The sequence below is a fragment of the Oryctolagus cuniculus genome, chromosome 10 (assembly GCF_964237555.1).
Source record: "Oryctolagus cuniculus chromosome 10, mOryCun1.1, whole genome shotgun sequence".
Classification (NCBI taxonomy): Eukaryota; Metazoa; Chordata; class Mammalia; order Lagomorpha; family Leporidae; genus Oryctolagus; species Oryctolagus cuniculus.
In genome coordinates, this window is record NC_091441.1 from 42343096 (window position 1) to 42361264 (window position 18169).

Here is an 18169-nt window from a genome sequence, read left to right on the forward strand (position 1 = left end):
TGTACCCCATGGGAGACCAGGAAGAGCACCTGGCTCCTGGCTCCTGCCATCGGATCAGCGCGGTGTGCCGGCCGCAGCGCGCCGGCTGCGGCGGCCATTGGAGGGTGAACCAACGGCAAAGGAAGACCTTTCTCTCTGTCTCTCTCTCTCACTGTCCACTCTGCCTGTCAAAAAAATTAAAAAAAATTTATTCTGTTTAAAATGAAAGGGCAAGTTGCCAATCTGGATTGAGTAAATGAATAAAATGAATTGATTAGCAAACAAATAAATACACAGTGTACCCACGTAATGAGCTGTTAGAATATTTATCGCCAACTTTAGATTGCTGCTATAGTAAGCCGTAGACGTTTGGCATTTTTCTGAGAGTCACCTGTCAACTGCAAAAGTCATTCTCTCCCCTTCCAATTGCCCGCCTTCCATTTGTCTTCTATTTTGTATCCTTTTAATATAGCATGGCATTGTTAATGCCTTTACAACTAGAAGCAACATTTGATCATTGTTCGTGTTTTAAAGTACGTTTGGACTAATTTCTGAGACTGCTGACTGGGAAATCGTCTTTCAGCACTTTGACTCGGGGCTTTTTGTAACATCTTCGGACTCTTGGTCTCTGATTAGATGTTTTCCAGAATATTTTTAGTCCAAGAAACAAAATCGCTCAGGATGGATGCCTTTTAATGGAGTTACAGTGATTAAAATAATATTTTCCTTATCTACTTAGAAGTTGTTTTCAATCCAGTTTTTAAACAGGTAGTTTTGCATTGTTAAAAAAAAAAAAGCAAAAGGCACAAAATGCAAAATTTTCTCTCCTCAGCAAGTTCCCACTTACACGTCTGCCCTTGCGACAGCCAGTATAAGTGGTTTGTTATTGGCATAAATAAGCAGGTGAAATATGTTTTCTTATTTTACTACTCTTACTCAAAGGTAGTATTATATACACCCTGTTTTCACTTAAAAAAAAACTAGTATCATATTGAGATTTTGTTATATTATTCACTTAAAGTTTCTTTTACAACCACATAATATTCTATCATGTAAAATTTGTTAACCATAATTTATTCATTCAGTCAGCCTCCCACTGATGGATGCTTGGGTTGTCTCCAATTTTTGCAGCAATGCTATGACCTTACCACAATGTTACAAATAATAACCACATACATTGTAAAATAAGATTACTGGTCATTTCTTATTATTTCCTATGAATGTTTTTTCTCATGTATTCTGTGGGTCTTGGCCCTGTTTTTCTTTCCCTTTGTTTTGTTTTTGCCTTGCAGAATTTTTGCAGTTATCTTTTGTATGGCTTCTTCATTTTGTGTCATAGTTGGAAAACCCTTCCTTTCTTCAAGGTTATAAAACATTCCCATTTTATACTATTTTTATTGTCTTATTTTCACATCTAATCTTTGATCCATATAGTGTTTATCCTGATGTACAGTATGGGTCTAATTTTTTTCAGGTGGCTGCCAAATTGTTGTAATACCATTTATTAAATGGTCCATTTTCCTCATTAATTCTATATGACAACTTTGTCATATACCAAATTCCAATGTATATTTCACTTGTTTCTTGGCTTTATATTCTAGTATGTTCTGGGTTTGTCTGACAGTTTTACTAAATGACTTTTGATTTATTAAATAATAATATGATTTTTGCTTGGTTTTATTTGACAAATCACATGAGGTTGTAAACATTCTGTGCTTCATCTTATGTTGCTACAGGACAATACTAAAAGTATCAGGATTCCGGGAGGGTGGCAGAGCATGAAGCCCTTGGAATCCGCCTTCCTGTTCAGATGACAGCCACGCTGGAAGTCTGTCTGACATGATTTTGGAACTCTGGCATCTATTGAAGGTTTACAACCTCTAGAGCAAGGCTTGAACAGGTAACTTGTGGTTAATTTTGATCAATTTCAGCTCCTAAGACAGTAGAGGTTACCCATCTCCTGCTTTCAGCCTGGTGGCAGGCTGGAACAGCTTAGTGTGGCTTGCAGGAGCCGGGGAGAGCAAAGAGGATGCTGTCTTCCAAATATCAGCGTCTGTGCTCTGCTCACTGAATGCTGCTCCAGATCACCTCCCCTACTATTCTTTTTTTTTTTTTTTAAGATTTATTTTATTTATTTGAAAGTCAGAGTTACAGAGAGGCAGAGGCAGTGAGAGAGAGAGAGATCTTCCATCTGCTGGTTCACTCCGAAGTTGGCCACAACGGCCGGAACTGCGCCGATTGGAAGCCAGGAGCCATCTTCTACTGCTTTCCTAGGCCACAGCAGAGAGCTGGATGGGAAGTGGAGTAGGATGCCAGCAGGCAGGCAGCAGTGCCGCCCCCCACCCCATTCTTGCTTCTTTTGTTACATGGCCTCCATTGTTGTAAGACTTCCAGAGACAGGGCATGTGTTGGGTACACTGGTTAGGTCATTGCTTGGGAGCTCATATCCCATGTTGGATTGCCTGGGTTCAAGTCTTGGCTCTGTGTCCAATTCCAACTTTCTGCTATGTGGACTCTGGGAGTTAGCAGCTGATGGCTTTGAGTGCTTGGGTCCCTAATACCCCTGTGGGAGACTCAGATTGAGTTTCCGTTCCTGACTGTGGCCTGTTGCAGGCATTTGGGGAGTGAGCCAGTGGGTGGAGGATCTCTGTGTGTCTATCTCTCTGCCTTTCAAATAAATAAAAAATGACTTTTAGGGGATATGAAAGTCCAGTACTCCTTTTTATCCCACCTTAATTTTTCTTTTCTCCTCTTGGGAGTCAGGCATTGAAAACTGGGATATTCAGAAGCAAGATGGAGACATTGAAAAGAAAGTAGCCATACATGATCAGGAAATGGTGCCAGCACAGAGATTGCCTATAACAATCAGAAAAACAAAAACAATAAAAACAGTAGCAAAGATGGCAGGATGTGGGAAAGGAGAGGGAGAATCTGATTTCTGGAATTACCACATTATTAGATTCAAATGTCCAGTTTTCAACAAAATATCATAAAGCATATACGGAACCAGGAAATCAACAGAAAATGTCCCTGAAAGAGACAGGATGGCAGGTCTACTAGAAAAGTATTTTAAAATAAGGTGCTCAAAGAACTAAAGGAGACGTAGAGAAAGTCAAGAAAATGATGAATAGATGTACATACAACGTGGAAATACCAATAAAGAGCTAAAGAGAGAGCACTGTGGTACAGTGAGTTAAACCCCTTCTTGGGATGCCTATACTGGAGTGATAGCTCAAGTTCTGACTACTCTGCTTCTGGTCCAGTTCCTGCTAATTCACCCGGGAGAGCAGCAGAGGATGGGTCAAGTGCTTGGGCCCCTGTGGGAAACCTGTACTGGGTTCTGGGATCCTGGCTTCAGTCTGGGTCAGCTGTTATAAGCATTTGAGGAGTAAACCAGTGGATGGAAGTTCTTTCTCTTTCTCTTCCTTTCAAGTAGGTGATAATAAATAATAAATAAGTAAACTTTAAAAAGGCCAGAAAACCAAGAGAAACAAAAACACCCTAGAGTTGAAAAGTACAATGATATTCTTATAGAAATGAAAAATTCAGTAGACAGATTAAAGGCAGATTTGGGTAGGCAGAAGAGAGATTCAAAGAACCTAAAGATGGATCAATGGGAACTACTGAAATTGTGGAGTAGAAAGAAAAAAAAGTAGAAGAACAATGTATATCATTTTGGGAGTTGTAGGAGAATAGAAAGGGGCAGAGAGAACATTCAGATAAATAATGGCTCAAAAATGACCAAATCTGATGAAGGAGATGCATGTAAACATCCAAGAAGCTCAGCAAAGTCTTAGTTAAAGGAACTGAAAGAGACTCATGCCAAGACAGATTACAATCAAGCCATCAAAAGGCAAAGGAATTGAGAATCTTTTTTTTTTTAAAGATTTATTTATTTACTTGAAAGGCAGTTACAGAGAGGGAGAGACGGCAAGAGAGAGAGGGAGAGAGAGTGAGAGAGAGAGAGAGAGAGAGGTCTTCCATTCGCTGGTTCACTCCCAAATGACTGCAGCAGCTGGAGCTAGGCTGATTCAAAGCCAGGAACCAGGAGCTTCTCCTGGATCTCCCACGTGGGTGCAGGGGCCCAAGGACTTGGGCCATCTTCTACTGCTTCCCCAGGCCATAGCAAAGAGCCAGATTGGAAGTGGAGCAGCAGGATTCCAACCAGTGCTCATATTGGATGCTGGCACTGCAGGCCACAGCTTTATCTGTTATGCCACAGTGCTGGCCCCTAGAGTTTCTATTCTGTTCCATTGGTCTATACATATTTTTTTTTTTTTTTTGGTGCAAGTAAGAGGCTGTTTTGATTATAATTGCCCTGTAGTATGTCTTCAAATCTGGTATTATGGTACCTTTGGCTTTGTTTTTGTTGTATGAGATTGCTTTAGCTATTAGAGCTCTCTTGTGTTTCCATATGAATTTTAGCATCATTTTTTCTAGATCTAAGAAGAATGTCCATGGTATTTTGGTTGGGATCACATTGAATCTGTAAATTTCCTTTGGTAGTATAGACAGTTTTTTAAAAAGACTTATTTATTTATTTGAAAGGCAGAGTTATAGATAGACAGAGTTATAGAAAGACAGGCAGACAGAGAGAGAGAGAGAGAGAGAGAGAGAGAGATACAGAAAGAGAGAGAGAGGTTTTCCATCAGCTGGTTCACTCCCTAGATGGCTGCAATGGCTGGAGCTGCACTGATCCGAAGCCATGAGCCAGGAACTTCTTCCAGGTTTCCTGCATGGGTGCAGGGACCCAAGGACTTGGGCCATATTCTGTTGCTTTCCCAGGCCATAGTAGAGAGCAGGATTGGAAATGGAGCAGCTGGGACTCAAACCGGCGCCCATATGGGTTGCTGGCACTGCAGGCAGCAGCTTAACCCACTGTGCCACCATGCCAGCCCCATTATGGACATTTTGATGATATTGATTCTCTAATCCATGAACATGGAAGATTTTACCATTTTTTATGTCTTCTTCCACTTTTTATTTAATGTTTTATAATTTTCATAATAGAAATCTTTGATATCCTTGCTTAATTTTATTCCAATGTATTTAATATTTTTTTGTAGCTATTGTGAATGGGATTGACCTTATAAGCTCTTCTTCAGCCATGGTGTTGTCTGTGTATACAAAGATTATTGATTTTTGTTTGTTGATTTTATATCCTCCTTTATGAGTTCCAGTAGTCTCTCAGTGGAGTCTTTAGGATCTCCCACATATAGAATCATCTCATCTGAAAATAGGCATAATTTGACTTCCTGCTCTCTGTCACTCTGGCTTTCAAATAATAAATAAATAAGTAAATATTTTAAAAGAGGACCACATAAAACACTATTTGATCAACCTTTTTTTCTTCAACCATCACACACAACTTGGAAAACAAAAGATAAAGGAACGTCTGTTGTAGTTATCCAAGTTTTTATTCTTTCTGTTCTTCCTTCCTGATCTTCCAAGTGACCCTCTTTTTATTATTTCTGTTCTGCTTAACCCTAGGGTTAAGGCTGGAGTTCAGTATATCTTCTGTTTCTTTTCTGAAACTTGTTTTTGTTCATTTGTATTTTTAATTCGTTTCAAATGTGTTCTTAATTGCATATTGAAACATTTTTCTGATGGCTGTTTTAAAGTACTTGTCAGATTATCTGTATCTGTCTCGTCTCAGGATCAGTGTTTGTTGATTATCTTTTCCCATTCAAGTTGACATTTTCCTAGGTCTTGATGTTTTAAAATTATAGGCAGAACATTTTGGATATTTTGTTATAAGACAACAGTGGATCCTGTATTTAAGTATTTACATTTTTAAATTTTAATTTGAAAGACTGAGACAGAGAGAGAGAAAGAGAAAGAGGGAGAGAGCAGGACTTTTCACCGGCTGGTTCACTTTCAAAATGCTCTGCAGCGTCCAGGGCTGGGCCGGGCCAGGCTGAAGCCACGATCCAGGGACTCCATTCGGGTCTCCCACATGGGTGGCAGGGGCCCAAGTACTCAGGCCATTGTCTACTACCTTCCCAGACAAATTGACAGGAAGCTGCATTGGAGGCAGAGAAGTTGGGACTTGAACCAGCACTCCGATATTGAATGCCACTGTCTCAAGCAGCCGCTTAACTTGCTGTGCTGACCCACTGCAGCTGGTTTCTTGTGAGAGATTTGTTGTTGTTGTTGTTGTTTGTGCTCATTGTTTTTTCTGTGTTGTTGTTAGCCTTTTCAGCTCCAACTCTGGAATATGTGAAGCAAAAAGAAACCCCGAGAGAACTCACCACCTACCTTTCTTGGACCTTTGGACGTCCATAGCCAGTGTGCCTGTTTTCTTTTCTTTCTACCTTTTTAAACTTTTCTACATATAATATTCAGAGATTTTTAACTATACTTAGCAGGGGGAATAGGGAGAAATGATTTTATTCCACCTTGTCCTGAAACCAGAAACCCATGAAATAGTTTTTAGTATATAATATTATTTGTATTCAGATTTGGAAAATGGAGACTTAAGGAGCTCTCCAATATGTAGTTGCTTTTTGGCAAGTATTGTAGAATTATCACCAATGGAATTAAAATCATATGTCCTGAAGTCACTGTACAAATGTCAAGAACAAAGTTTAAGATATTGGATGCAAAATCTAGCTATGTTTCTGGGGATGCACAGTGATTTATTGACCAGAAGAAAAAGAGAACAGAATACCAGTTGAATGTGTCCAGTGTTTGTCACCCATTCTCTTTTGGACAGATTACTTTCTGGGAGCTTCATAAAATAGCTTTGTGTGACAGGGAAGGACCTTAGAATTGTAGGAAGCCTTGCCAAGATTCCACGTGCAGAGTTTTAGTGAGGCACACACTCATCAGTGTTGATTGGAGTTATGTAACTCATGTTCCCCAGGGTATTACAGCTTGCTTTGTTAGTGTCTAATCTACTGCCAGACTCCCAAAAGGCCGGAATCTGGCAAGACCACACTAAGACGAAATGCAACACTGTTTTTTTGAAAAAAAAAAAAAAAAAAAAAAAAAAAAAAGGCAATCCAAGCTGTTCCCTGTAAATTTTAAGCCTAGATTTAATCAAGTCCAGCCAAAATTATTCCACCCAGGAGCTATTATCACATTCCTGCTTTTGAAAGCAGCTAAAACCACGGAATTGTTGGCAGTCATAGCCAATCCTTTAGAAACAAAAAATTCATATAGCCTCCCAGTTCTTAACTCCAACTTCCTTTTCCTGTTTAACATATTTATGAAGTTAGTTGGGAAAAAAAGTTTGCATTTTAATTTGTAAATCTTCAATTTAGAACTTTCTGCTAATGAAAAGGATACTGAATCTGGACGAGACACAGTTACTTGGAAAATTGATTTTTAAGGGGATTAATATGGAGAGCTGTATATAATTTTTAAGCTAAGAAAATAAAAACCAAAACCCAAGAGATCATAACCTATGACTGACACTAAAAGCTACCAGTTTTTATTTATGTAAATACTCTTTGAGCTGCAAATACTTGACAAACTTGAAGCTAGGCTGAGCCCTAATCTCTTCTCCTCACTCTGTTTCTTCCCCTTGTTTTCGGAGATGCTTACATGAAAGAGAAGATACTTGAAGAGGTATGTATTCTATTATGCTTTTTCAGAAATATCTACTGTTTTGCTTGAGCTGTTTCTATTACACATGATAACTACTTGCATGTTAATCAACAGACACGTTTTGATCTGGACAGACAGTTCTCTAGGGAAGACCTTGGAGAGCTATCCCGAGGGTACAAGGCGACCTCATTTTAAGTAAAATTGAGAAATACATGGAAGCAGGCTTTACTGCATCAGTGCACTGTTTGTCTTTTCTCCGTTCACCCATTTCCGCCCTCGCGTCCGGTCCTAAGGCTTGATTCTACCCTCTTGTGACTGTCAGACATTTTTGTCAAAAATGGACTTATGGAATATATCAAAAGTGATTTAACCAAGGTATGAATTCTTTCAGTCTCTTTTGTTTTTACAACAGGATCTCTGGATGACAAAAAAAGCGCTCTTGTCTTCCCGCTCTGCTCTCCCGAGGCAGAAGTGGAGAGTAAGAGAGCATGCCCTCTGCAGGCTGTGGGCCCGGGGCCTGTGCTCCCTGGACACACACAAGGCTCTTCCTGAACCAGGGAAGGCCCTCCTGCAGGGGGGAGGGCTGTAACCTGATCAAACCCCTGGAGCCCCGCCATCCTGCGTTCTCAAGGGAAGAGCTTAAGCTAAAGACCTTCTCTCATCGGGCCATCAATCCAAATCAGAGTGTCTGTTCATTAAATCGCCAGTGGCCATCTGTTTGCTAATTCATGTACTTCTTTTTCCCTTAGGTTCCAGCTCCTTGTACTGGTTAGCCTGAGCTTGATCTTTAGGTGAACCACAGGTTAATTTTATCTGGAATGGAATATGGCTTTATTAATTCTTCCATTTGGTTGAACTATTTAAGGGAAAGGGAAAAAATTGTTGTTATGCTAAAGTTTTTGAGTACTGGTTATGTAGGCTCTGGATTGGTATTTGGCTTTGGCTGGGGACATTTGAATACTCCCAGATGAATTGTTCTGTGTTATTCCTTTTCTCAGTTTGGCGGTGAAGATGGTCCTGTTTACATTTACTGATTTTTTTTTAAGCGCTAGGCATTGCTCTTTATTTTCTTTTTTTATTAAGCAATTCATATATATTGTAATGGATCCAGTCATATAGTATAAAGGGCAAGTTTAGATAACCAATGTCAATATCCCTTTGCTAAATTTGTACAAATATGTATGTGTGGGATGGATTAAAGATCTAAATGTAACAAACAAAGCTATAGGAGAATTTTTATTTATTCTTTTAGGTTTCATTTATTTGAAAGACACACCCACAGAGAGGGAGAGAGAGAGAGAGAGAGAGAAGAAGAGAGGGAGAGAAACAGAGATCTTTCATCCACTCTTTCACCCAAATACATCCAAAAATAAGAGTGGTCCAGGCTGAAGCCAGGAGCCTAGAACTCCCGCATGGGCGGCAAGAACCCATGCACTGTCACTGTCACTGTCGCCTCTCTTGGTGTGCACAGGAGGCAGTGGAATCTGGAGTGGAGCTAGGACTCACATCTAGGCACTGGAACAGGAGATGCAGTCATCTTAAGCAAACAACAAATGCCTGTCCCTGGTAGAATATTTTTGGATTGTGGCAAAGTAGAAGGAAGCAGTAAGGGAGTGTCTTGAAATGGAAAATCTAGAAGCATAGTCAGATTTGAATACCACGAAAACTAAAAGTTTCTAAAGATGATAATCAGTTTGCGAAATTATTTATAGTGCACTTATAAGTACTGCCACTGAATCAACCAGTTGTTTTAGTACCACATAGGTCTAATTTTGATCAATAATTTTAATTCACATATTCTCTTTTAATAAGAGAACATGTGGGCTGGCGCCGTGGCTCACTAGGCTAATCCTCTGCCGGCGGTGCCGGCACTCCGGGTTCTAGTCCCGGTTGGGGCGCCGGATTCTGTCCCGGTTGCTCATCTGCTAGTCCAGCTCTCTGCTGTGGCCCGGGAGTGCAGTGGAGGATGGCCCAAGTGCTTGGGCCCTGCACCTCATGGGAGACCAGGAGGAAGCACCTGGCTCCTGGCTTTGGATCAGCGTGGTGCGTAGCGGCCATTTAGGGGGTGGGCCAACGGAAGGAAGGCCTTTCTCTCTGTCTCTCTCTCACTGTGTAACTCTGTCTGTCAAAAAAATAAAAAAATAAGAGAATATGTGAATTAAAATTAGTATATATAATTATACTATATATTCTATATGACTTGATATAATATATATTATATTATATATTATAATAATATGGATTAAAATTAGACTGAAAATAAGTATATATGTTGAAAGAACCATAAGACTATATTTCCTTGGCTGTAAAAAATCTACCCAGTAGAATTTTAAAAATTTTGAGTTTGATTTATTTTTGAATTTCTCTTTCATTCTAGATTCCGTAGATGGGAATGCGTAAGGAGAGCTCGGTCTCCACCGGGAGAGCTACTTGATCGTGGCCTGGAGAGCTGGGCCATTTCCCTGTTCTGCATCTCCTGGTTTTCTTCATGTGCAAGCGTCTACACACATGGTGTTCCCTTCCTGAGCACTGTTCAATTGAACTTCCCACTGGAGAAGGACAGCACTGGGGACCTCTTTCTTCCTTAGTGTTATGATCTACACTGAGTGGTAAGACTGAGAGGAAAACATTTCTATTAACACTGTGAAGAAAACACAGCAACTTAAATAAGAATTTCTTGGGGCTGGTGTTGTGGCACAATGAGTTAAGCCTCCATCTGTGATGCCAGTATCATGTCCCTGATAATGCACCAGGGAAAGCAGCAGAAGTGACTGGGTCCCTGCCACTCAGATGGGAGAACCCCATGGAGTTCCAGGCTCCTGGCTTCAGCCTGATCCAGCCGTAGCTACTGTGGCCATCTGGGGAGTGAACCAATGGGTGGAAGACCTCTTTCTCCTTATGTCTCTCCCTCTGTCTGTCATTCTGGCTTTCAAATAAACAAATCTTAAAAAAAAGTTCATGAGAGATACATAAAAAGGAATTTTCTGCAATTTATATAAAGAAAGTTATACAGCATTCTGTTGTTTTGTGGGAGTCACTTAAAACTAGGATGGTATGTTGGTATTGTTTCATTGATTATGTTTCAGATTCTACAAATTGGCTGATAGTTGTAGTAAGAACAGTCCACGTTTCAAGCTGTAGTTGAATTGTTGCCTGAATTGTGGACATTAGTGATGTCTGGATCTTGGAATGCAAATAGAGCTTTTCCTTTCCTGGGGTGAACATCCAGTGGGCCAGCCTCCATCGAGTGATTACCAGCATGTGACAAGGGACAGCCCTGACACGCAGCACTTTCCTCATCTGGGTTATTACCCTTTTGCTTAGGCTGTCGTAGATATTCTTTTTTTCCCCAAGAATGTTTTATTTAAATAATATAAACTAAAAGCATTTCATAAATAACTTTAGGAACATAGTGATTCTTCCCACCGTACCCACCCTCTTGCCCATACTCCACCCCCTTCCTCCTCCCTCTCTTATTCCCAGTCTTATTTTTTACTAAGATCTATTTTCAGTTAACTTTATACAGATTACTCTCTCTATATATGAATATATAATTATATAATATTACATCTTATATAATTATATATTAATAATTATATATAATATATTATATATTAATATATATTAACTCTATACTAAGTAAAGAGTTCAACAAATTGTATGAAAAAAAAACTGTTCCTCAACAGTTGAGACAAGCACTGTTCAAAGTCGTTGCATCTTGAAGTTGATGTCACTTTGTAGATATTCTTAATATATCACTCTTCTGCATTTGTTTTATCTACTAAAAATTCAGTAAATATCTGGAAATTTAATTTAACTAATCTTGGGAGTACATTGTCTCCTACTTGCCTGGATGTGAAAAAGGTAAGTGTGAGGTTATGAGCCTTATTTTATTTTATAAATACAGAACTTTGACAGAGAAACCATTCATACTTTCCTTTTTCTCTTCTCTTTATGTTCCTCCCTTAAGAAGAATCCAAATTCAAGTGAACTTTGAAGGGCAAAGAACAAGCGCTGTAGCATGTGTACACACAGCAGGGGGAGCAGCAAAAGTCTGTAGGAGTTGAAAAAAAGATGCATTAACAATTTTCTTCATTAAAAATTTTTGACATAAAAATTGTGCATATTTATGGGGTACCATGTTACATTTGGATACATGAATACATTGTGTAATGGCCAGTCAGGGTAGATATAGCTGTCTCTTTGAACATTTAACATTTCTTTTTTTCTTTTTTAAAATATTTATTTATTTATTAGAGAGGTAGAGTTACAGAGAGAGAGGGAGAGATAGAGAGAATCTTCCATCTGCTGGTTCACCCCCTAAATGGCCACAGCAGCTGGGGCATGGCCAGGGCAGAGGCAGGAGCTAGGGGCTTCATCTGGGTCTGCTACATGGGTGCAGGGACCCAGCATCCTGGGGCATCTTCCACTACTTTCCTGGCATTAGCATTGAGCTGGATCAGAAGTGGAGCAGCCGGGACTAGAACCAGTACCCATATGGGATGCTGGCATTGCAGGCAGCAGCTTTACCTGCTATGCCACAGTGCCAGCTCCCATTTAACATTTCTTTAAGGTAGAACATCCAATATCCTATCTTCCAATTTTCTTATAGAGAAATATACAGTCCACTAACATTATTTTTAGTTACCTTCATGTGTGATAGAGCCCCAGACATTCTTACTACTAACTAGCTATTACTTAGTAGCCATTCATTAACCTCTCCCCTTTCCCTCCCTCTCCTCTTCCTTCCCAGCTTCTGGTAATGACCATGAAACTTTTGAATTAAGATAAATAAAGAAGATTGATTTATTTATTTGAAAGAGTTACAGCGAAGGAGGGAGAAAGGGAGGGAGGAAAGGAGAGATAGAGAGGTAGAGAGAGAGAGAGAGAGAGGGAGAGAGAGAAATTCCCTCATCCTCTGGTTCACTCCCAAGAGGCTACAACGGCCAGGGCTGAGCCAGGTGGAAGCCAGGAGCCAGGAGATTCATTCAGGTGTCCCAGGTGGATGGCAGGGTCCCAGACACTTCGGCTATCTTCTGCTGTTTTCCCAGGTGCATTAGCAGGGAGTAGCATCAGAAGTGGGGCAGCCAGGACTTGAACCGGCACCTGTACGGGGTGCTGGCATTGCAGGTGGCAGCTTTATGTCCTATGCCACAACACCAGCTTAAGAGATGCATTCTTAAAGCTAAGTTTGGGGGCTGGCACTGTGGCGTAGCGGATAAAGCTGCCGCCTGCTGTGCCGGGATCCCATGTGGGTGCTGGTTCAAGTCCCAGCTGCTCCACTTCTGATCCAGCTCTCTGCTGTGGCCTGGGAAAGCAGTAGACGATGGCCAATTGGGGAGTGAACCAGTGGATGGCAGAAGACCTCTCTCTTTCTTTCTCTCTCTCTCTGCCTCTCCTCTCTCTATTTAACTCTGACTTTCAAATAAGTAAATAAATGATCTTTTGAAAAAAGCTAAGTTTGAATTGGTTACCTGGAATCACAGAAATCAGAGACGAAGAAGGACATTGAGGTTCATGTAATGAAATACCCAATAAAGTAGAACTAAAGGCAGATAAGAAAAGTAACTTCTCTGGTTCACAGAGCTGGCTCTTGTAGGATAGCCTCAAAAGTGAAGCGGCTGCTCCTGGCGTGCCTGTCCTCTGGCAGTTTCAGATTGAGACTTCAAATCTGGCAAATGAGCATTCTGGGCAGTACATGAAGGTAAGCGCAGTCAGTGTGCAGAAGAGGTTTGCTCTCATGTAACTTTTACAAATGGAGCCTTTTGTATTGGTTTTACTTTCAACCCAGTGGTTCTGCTTTAGAGAACATGAACACGTCTGGGAAAAGAGGCAACTGAACATCATGGGAGAATCACCCCAACATTTAGGGCCTGAGGTAGGAGAGTGTATATGGAGGTACACGAGCTGCTGTCTCCTTCTTTGGCCATCCCTGGCTCAGTCCTGCAGGACAGGGGCCTTGTGTGTGTGCATGTAGAGACCTGGGGAGCAGCCCCAGCTCCATATCCCTCCCGATATCGCCAACCACCCCGGATACCCAGGGAATCAGGCCATACAGGTGCAGAGACCAGGCTTGGGACCTACCGGGGAATTCCAGGGAAATGAGACCTGGAGCATGTTCTAGAATGGGCTGCCTCTCCTGTGAAAGATGCCGTGAGAAGAGGGCCCCCAAATGGGGACTGGGGCAAGGTAAAGGGCACGAGGGTGGCCACTGGGTTCTTTATGGCACAAGTGTTGTAATTAGAAAGAGTTGACCTGTTTAATGGTGGAGAAAAGGTTGACTGTGTCCCTGTAATAATAAATATTAAGGGGGCTGGCACTGTGGCGTAACAGGTAAAGCCGCTGCCTGCAGTGCCGGCATCCCTTATGGGCACTGGTTGGAATCCTGGCTGCTCTACTTCCAATCCAGTTCTCTGCTATGATGTGGGAAAGCAGTAGAAGTTGGCCCAAGTCCTTGGACCCCTGCAGCCACATGAGAGATCTGGAAGAAATTCCAGGCTCCTGGCTTTGGATAGTCCCAGCTCCGGCCACTGTGGCCATTTGGGGAGTGAACCAGCAGATGGGAGACCTCTCTCTCTCTTTCTCTCTCTCTCTGTCTGCCTCTGCCTCTCTGTAACTCTGCTTTTTAAATAAATAAATCTTTTTTTTTAACTTTTATTTAGCAAATATAAATTTCCAAAGTACAGCTTATGGATAACAATGGCTTTTTCGCCCCCATAACTTCCCTCACGCCCGCAACTCTCCCAATTCCCGCTCCCTCTCCCATTCCATTCACATCAAGATTCATTTTCAATTATCTATATATACAGAAGATCAATTTAGTGTATATTAAGTAACGATTTCAACAGTTTGCATCCACACAGAACATAAAGTGTAAAATACTGTTTGAGTACTAGTTATAGCATTAATTCACATTGAACAACACATTAAGGACAGAGATCCTACATGAGGAGTAAGTGCACAGTGACTCCTGTTGTTGACTTAACAAATTGACACTTTTTTTTTTTTTTGACAGGCAGAGTGGACAGTGAGAGAGAGAGACAGAGAGAAAGGTCTTCCTTTGCTGTTGGTTCACCCTCCAATGGCCGCTGCGGCTGGTGCACTGCAGCCGGTGCACCGTGCTGATCCGAAGGCAGGAGCCAGGTACTTCTCCTGGTCTCCCATGAGGTGCAGGGCCCAAGCACTTGGGCCATCCTCCACTGCACTCCCTGGCCACAGCAGAGAGCTGGCCTGGAAGAGGGGCAACCGGGGCAGAATCCAGCGCCCCGACCAGGACTAGAACCCGGTGTGCCGGCGCCGCAAGGCAGAGGATTAGCCTAGTGAGCCGCGGCGCCGGCAAATTGACACTCTTGCAAATAAATAAATCTTTAAAAAAAGATTATAAGCCATTAAAATTTAATCTTGAGGCTGGACATAACATAGAAAATGTTGACTATGTCTGATACCCTGTGTGAAATATCCAGGTTGCAAAATTCAATAGACACTATGACTTTAACTACGTAGAACCTCAACAAAAGGAGATCTGCTCCTAGGATTTTGTCCTACTAATGTAATTGGATATTTGCATAAACATTTAAGTACTAGAATCCTTGTTGCAACATTATTTGTAATAGCAAAAATTATAAATAAGTGATTTGGCATTCTATATAGTCTGAGTAATGTGTAGCTGTTAGGAAACAATGAGACAGCCCTACATACCAGTATGAAACCTTTTCTGCAAAACATTTTGCTTAAAAAACAAGACACCTATGATTTCCTGTTGATGTGAAATAAGGAGTTTTATGTGCATGAAAAAATAAGAATATATGGGAATGTTATAGATGATAATTGTCTTAAGGTTACAGGGATATGAGTGATGATTTTTCTGTATTTCACAACATTTTTTAGTATCCTTGTAACTTCACATGGAAAGCTAGGAAAAATGAAGATTTGGGACAAATGAATTGTTAAGCATCCACAATAGGATGTTTCCTAGGCTCTAATATTTTTGTTATTCCTCTCAATTTTATTTTATTTTTTAATTGTATAGTATATCCTCTTTTTTTCCTAAGATTTATTTATTTATTTGAAAGTCAGAGTTACACAGAGAGAGGAGAGGCAGAGAGAGAGAGAGAGAGAGAGAGTCTTCCATCCATTAGTTTACTCCCCAGTTGGCCGCAACAGCTGGAGCTGCACTGATCCAAAGCCAGGAGCCATGAGCTTCTTCTGGGTCTCCCACGTGGGTGCAGGGTCCCAAGGACTTGGGCCATCTTCTACTGCTTTCCCAGGCCACAGCAGAGAGCTGGATGGGAAGTGGAGCAGCTGGGACTAGAACCTGTGCCCATATGGGATGCCGGTGCTTTAGGCCAGGGCCACAGCGCTGGGCCCTCCTCTCAATTTTATAAAAAGTGCTAGAGGAGTATTCTGTTCCTACACTATTGAATTCTAACTCTACTTAAACTTAAGAACATTTAACCAGGTCTCAAGTTTTTATTGCCTCTGTTTTATTTGGAAACAGAGTGCTGTGATTTGGTTTCCATTAATGCAGTCATTATAGCATTGCACATGTCTATGCATTATCATGAAATAATGAAAAAGATTTGGTTTCCAGACTTCATTATTCAGTTGTGTTAAACTCAAGAGAGAAGACTGAATTAGCTGGCGCTGCGGCTCACTAGGCTAAACCTCCACCTAGCGGCGCCGGCACACCGGGTTCTAGTCCCAGTCAGGCGCCGGATTCTTTCCCGGTTGTCCCTCTTCCAGGCCAGCTCTCTGCTGTGGCCCGGGAAGGCAGTGGAGGATGGCCCAAGTGCTTGGGCCCTGCACCCACATGGGAGACCAGGAGGAAGCACCTGGCTCCTGGCTTCAGATCAGTGCGGTGTGCCGGCTGCAGCGCGCCAGCCGTGGCGGCCATTGGAGGGTGAACCAATGGCAAAGGAAGACCTTTCTCTCTGTCTCTCTCTCTCTCACTGTCCACTCAGCCTGTCAAAAAAAAACAAAATCAGATGATTTTTAATCAAAGATACATTATAGAATATTTTACTGTAGTAAATGAATTAGTGATGCTTTATCATATGGAAACCTCGCCTATTCTGTACTTCTGCAATCTATTATATAACAATATGATGATGATAATATTTAGTGTACCCCTAAACACAAAGGATCTTTCTAAATGATTAAAGATAGGATAAGTCACATGATTTCACCTTTAAGCATTTTATTATGTTTTAATTCCTTAAAAATCAGTAATCCAGTTTACTGGGTTCCCTTTTGAGTACAAGTAACTAATCCTATCTATTACTTTTTTTTTTTTTAAGATTTATTTATTTGAAAATCAGTTACAGAGACACAGATCTTGCATCTGCTGGTTCACTTCCCAGATGGCCACAACAGATAGGGCTGGGCCAGGCCAAAGCCAGGAACCAGGAACTCCATCCAGGTCCACAATGTGGGTGGCAGGAGCCCAAGCACTCGGGCCATCTGCTGCTGCTTTCCTAGGCACATTAGCAGGGAGCTGGATGGGAAGTGGGGGCAGCTGAGATTTGAAGAGGTGCCCGTATGGGATGCCGACGTTGCTGGCAGCAGCTTAACCTACTGTTTTACAATACTGACCCCTAATCCTACATATTACTTTATTTTTCAACTATTTAAAATTTATATGAGGTGAACAAATTTAATGTATTTTATATATACAAATTTAGGAGCATAGTGATACTTCTTACCCCACCCTCCCTCCCACTCCATATGACTTTTAACAATAGTGAATATGTATAGAACTTTCTGTTAACCAAGAATACCTGTTTTAAAATAATCATACCAGATAACCAGTACATTCAACATTTCAGTGCCAAATAACTAGTGCACTGAAAATTATTAGGAATATTATAAAAATAGTGCCCATTAGCAAGTGCTTACCAAATGCCAAGCTCTGCATAGTTTTCATCCAGTTTCATTGAAAATTAATTCACACTATGCAAGATGTGTAGTATTATCCTTATTGCACGTATTAAGAAACAGATGGGGCCAGTGTTGTGGCGGGGCAGTGAGGCTGCTGCCTGCGATGCCCATCCCATATGGGCACGGGTTCGAGTCCCAGCTGCTCTACTTCTGATCCAGCTCCCTACTAACGCATCTGGGAGAAGCAGTGGAGGATGACCCAAGTGGTTGGGCCCCTGCTATCCATGTGGGAGACCAAGAGGGAGCTCCTGGCTTCTGGTTTTGGCCTGGCCCAGCCAGACGTTGCGGCCTTCTGGGGAGTGAACCAGTAGACTCTGTCTCTTCCTCTCTCTCTGTAACTCTGACTTTCAAATGGATAAATAAATAAAAAAAAAAAAAAAAGAAAGAAACTCAGAGACATTAAGTAAAATGCTCAACATCACACAAGACATAGTTGACAGAACCTGGACTTGTAGCAATAGTCACTTCAATCCAAAGTTTGGGCTCTTTCTTAACTACCATGCAGTTTTAAACTGCCTTTCAAATGTAGCTTGTATGCATTTTTATTATGCCTTGTGATCAAACCCTTTCTGAATGCTTCTATGTTAGGAAAATGAATTGTGCATTATTATTATACTTGTTGTAATATCAAGTCAGGACCATTTCCGCAAGTGGGAAAACATCCTGGCAGGAGCACAGCACCACCGCATCTCTGAGGTCGAAA

The 18169-nt window shown here is 41.3% G+C and overlaps 1 protein-coding gene across 11 annotated transcripts in view; it reads left to right on the top strand.

The window, feature by feature from the left end:
* The window catches only part of LOC138842975 (zinc finger and SCAN domain-containing protein 30-like), a 54493-nt gene extending 47975 nt beyond the window's left edge, over positions 1 to 6518 (top strand). For 6 of the 11 annotated variants that reach the window (XR_011379353.1, XR_011379351.1, XR_011379354.1 and 3 more), the window contains 2 exons: positions 1716 to 1879; positions 6173 to 6518. Coding sequence is in view for 1 of the 11 variants with exons in the window: in XM_070050302.1 (XP_069906403.1) it covers positions 1716 to 1726 (11 nt within the window). In the remaining 10 variants the exon portion in view is untranslated. Of the gene's footprint in view, positions 1 to 1715 lie in introns of all 11 variants that reach the window. The other 5 variants (XM_070050294.1, XM_070050296.1, XM_070050302.1 and 2 more) reach the window with 2 other exon arrangements.
* Positions 6519 to 18169: the final 11651 nt, after the last annotated feature.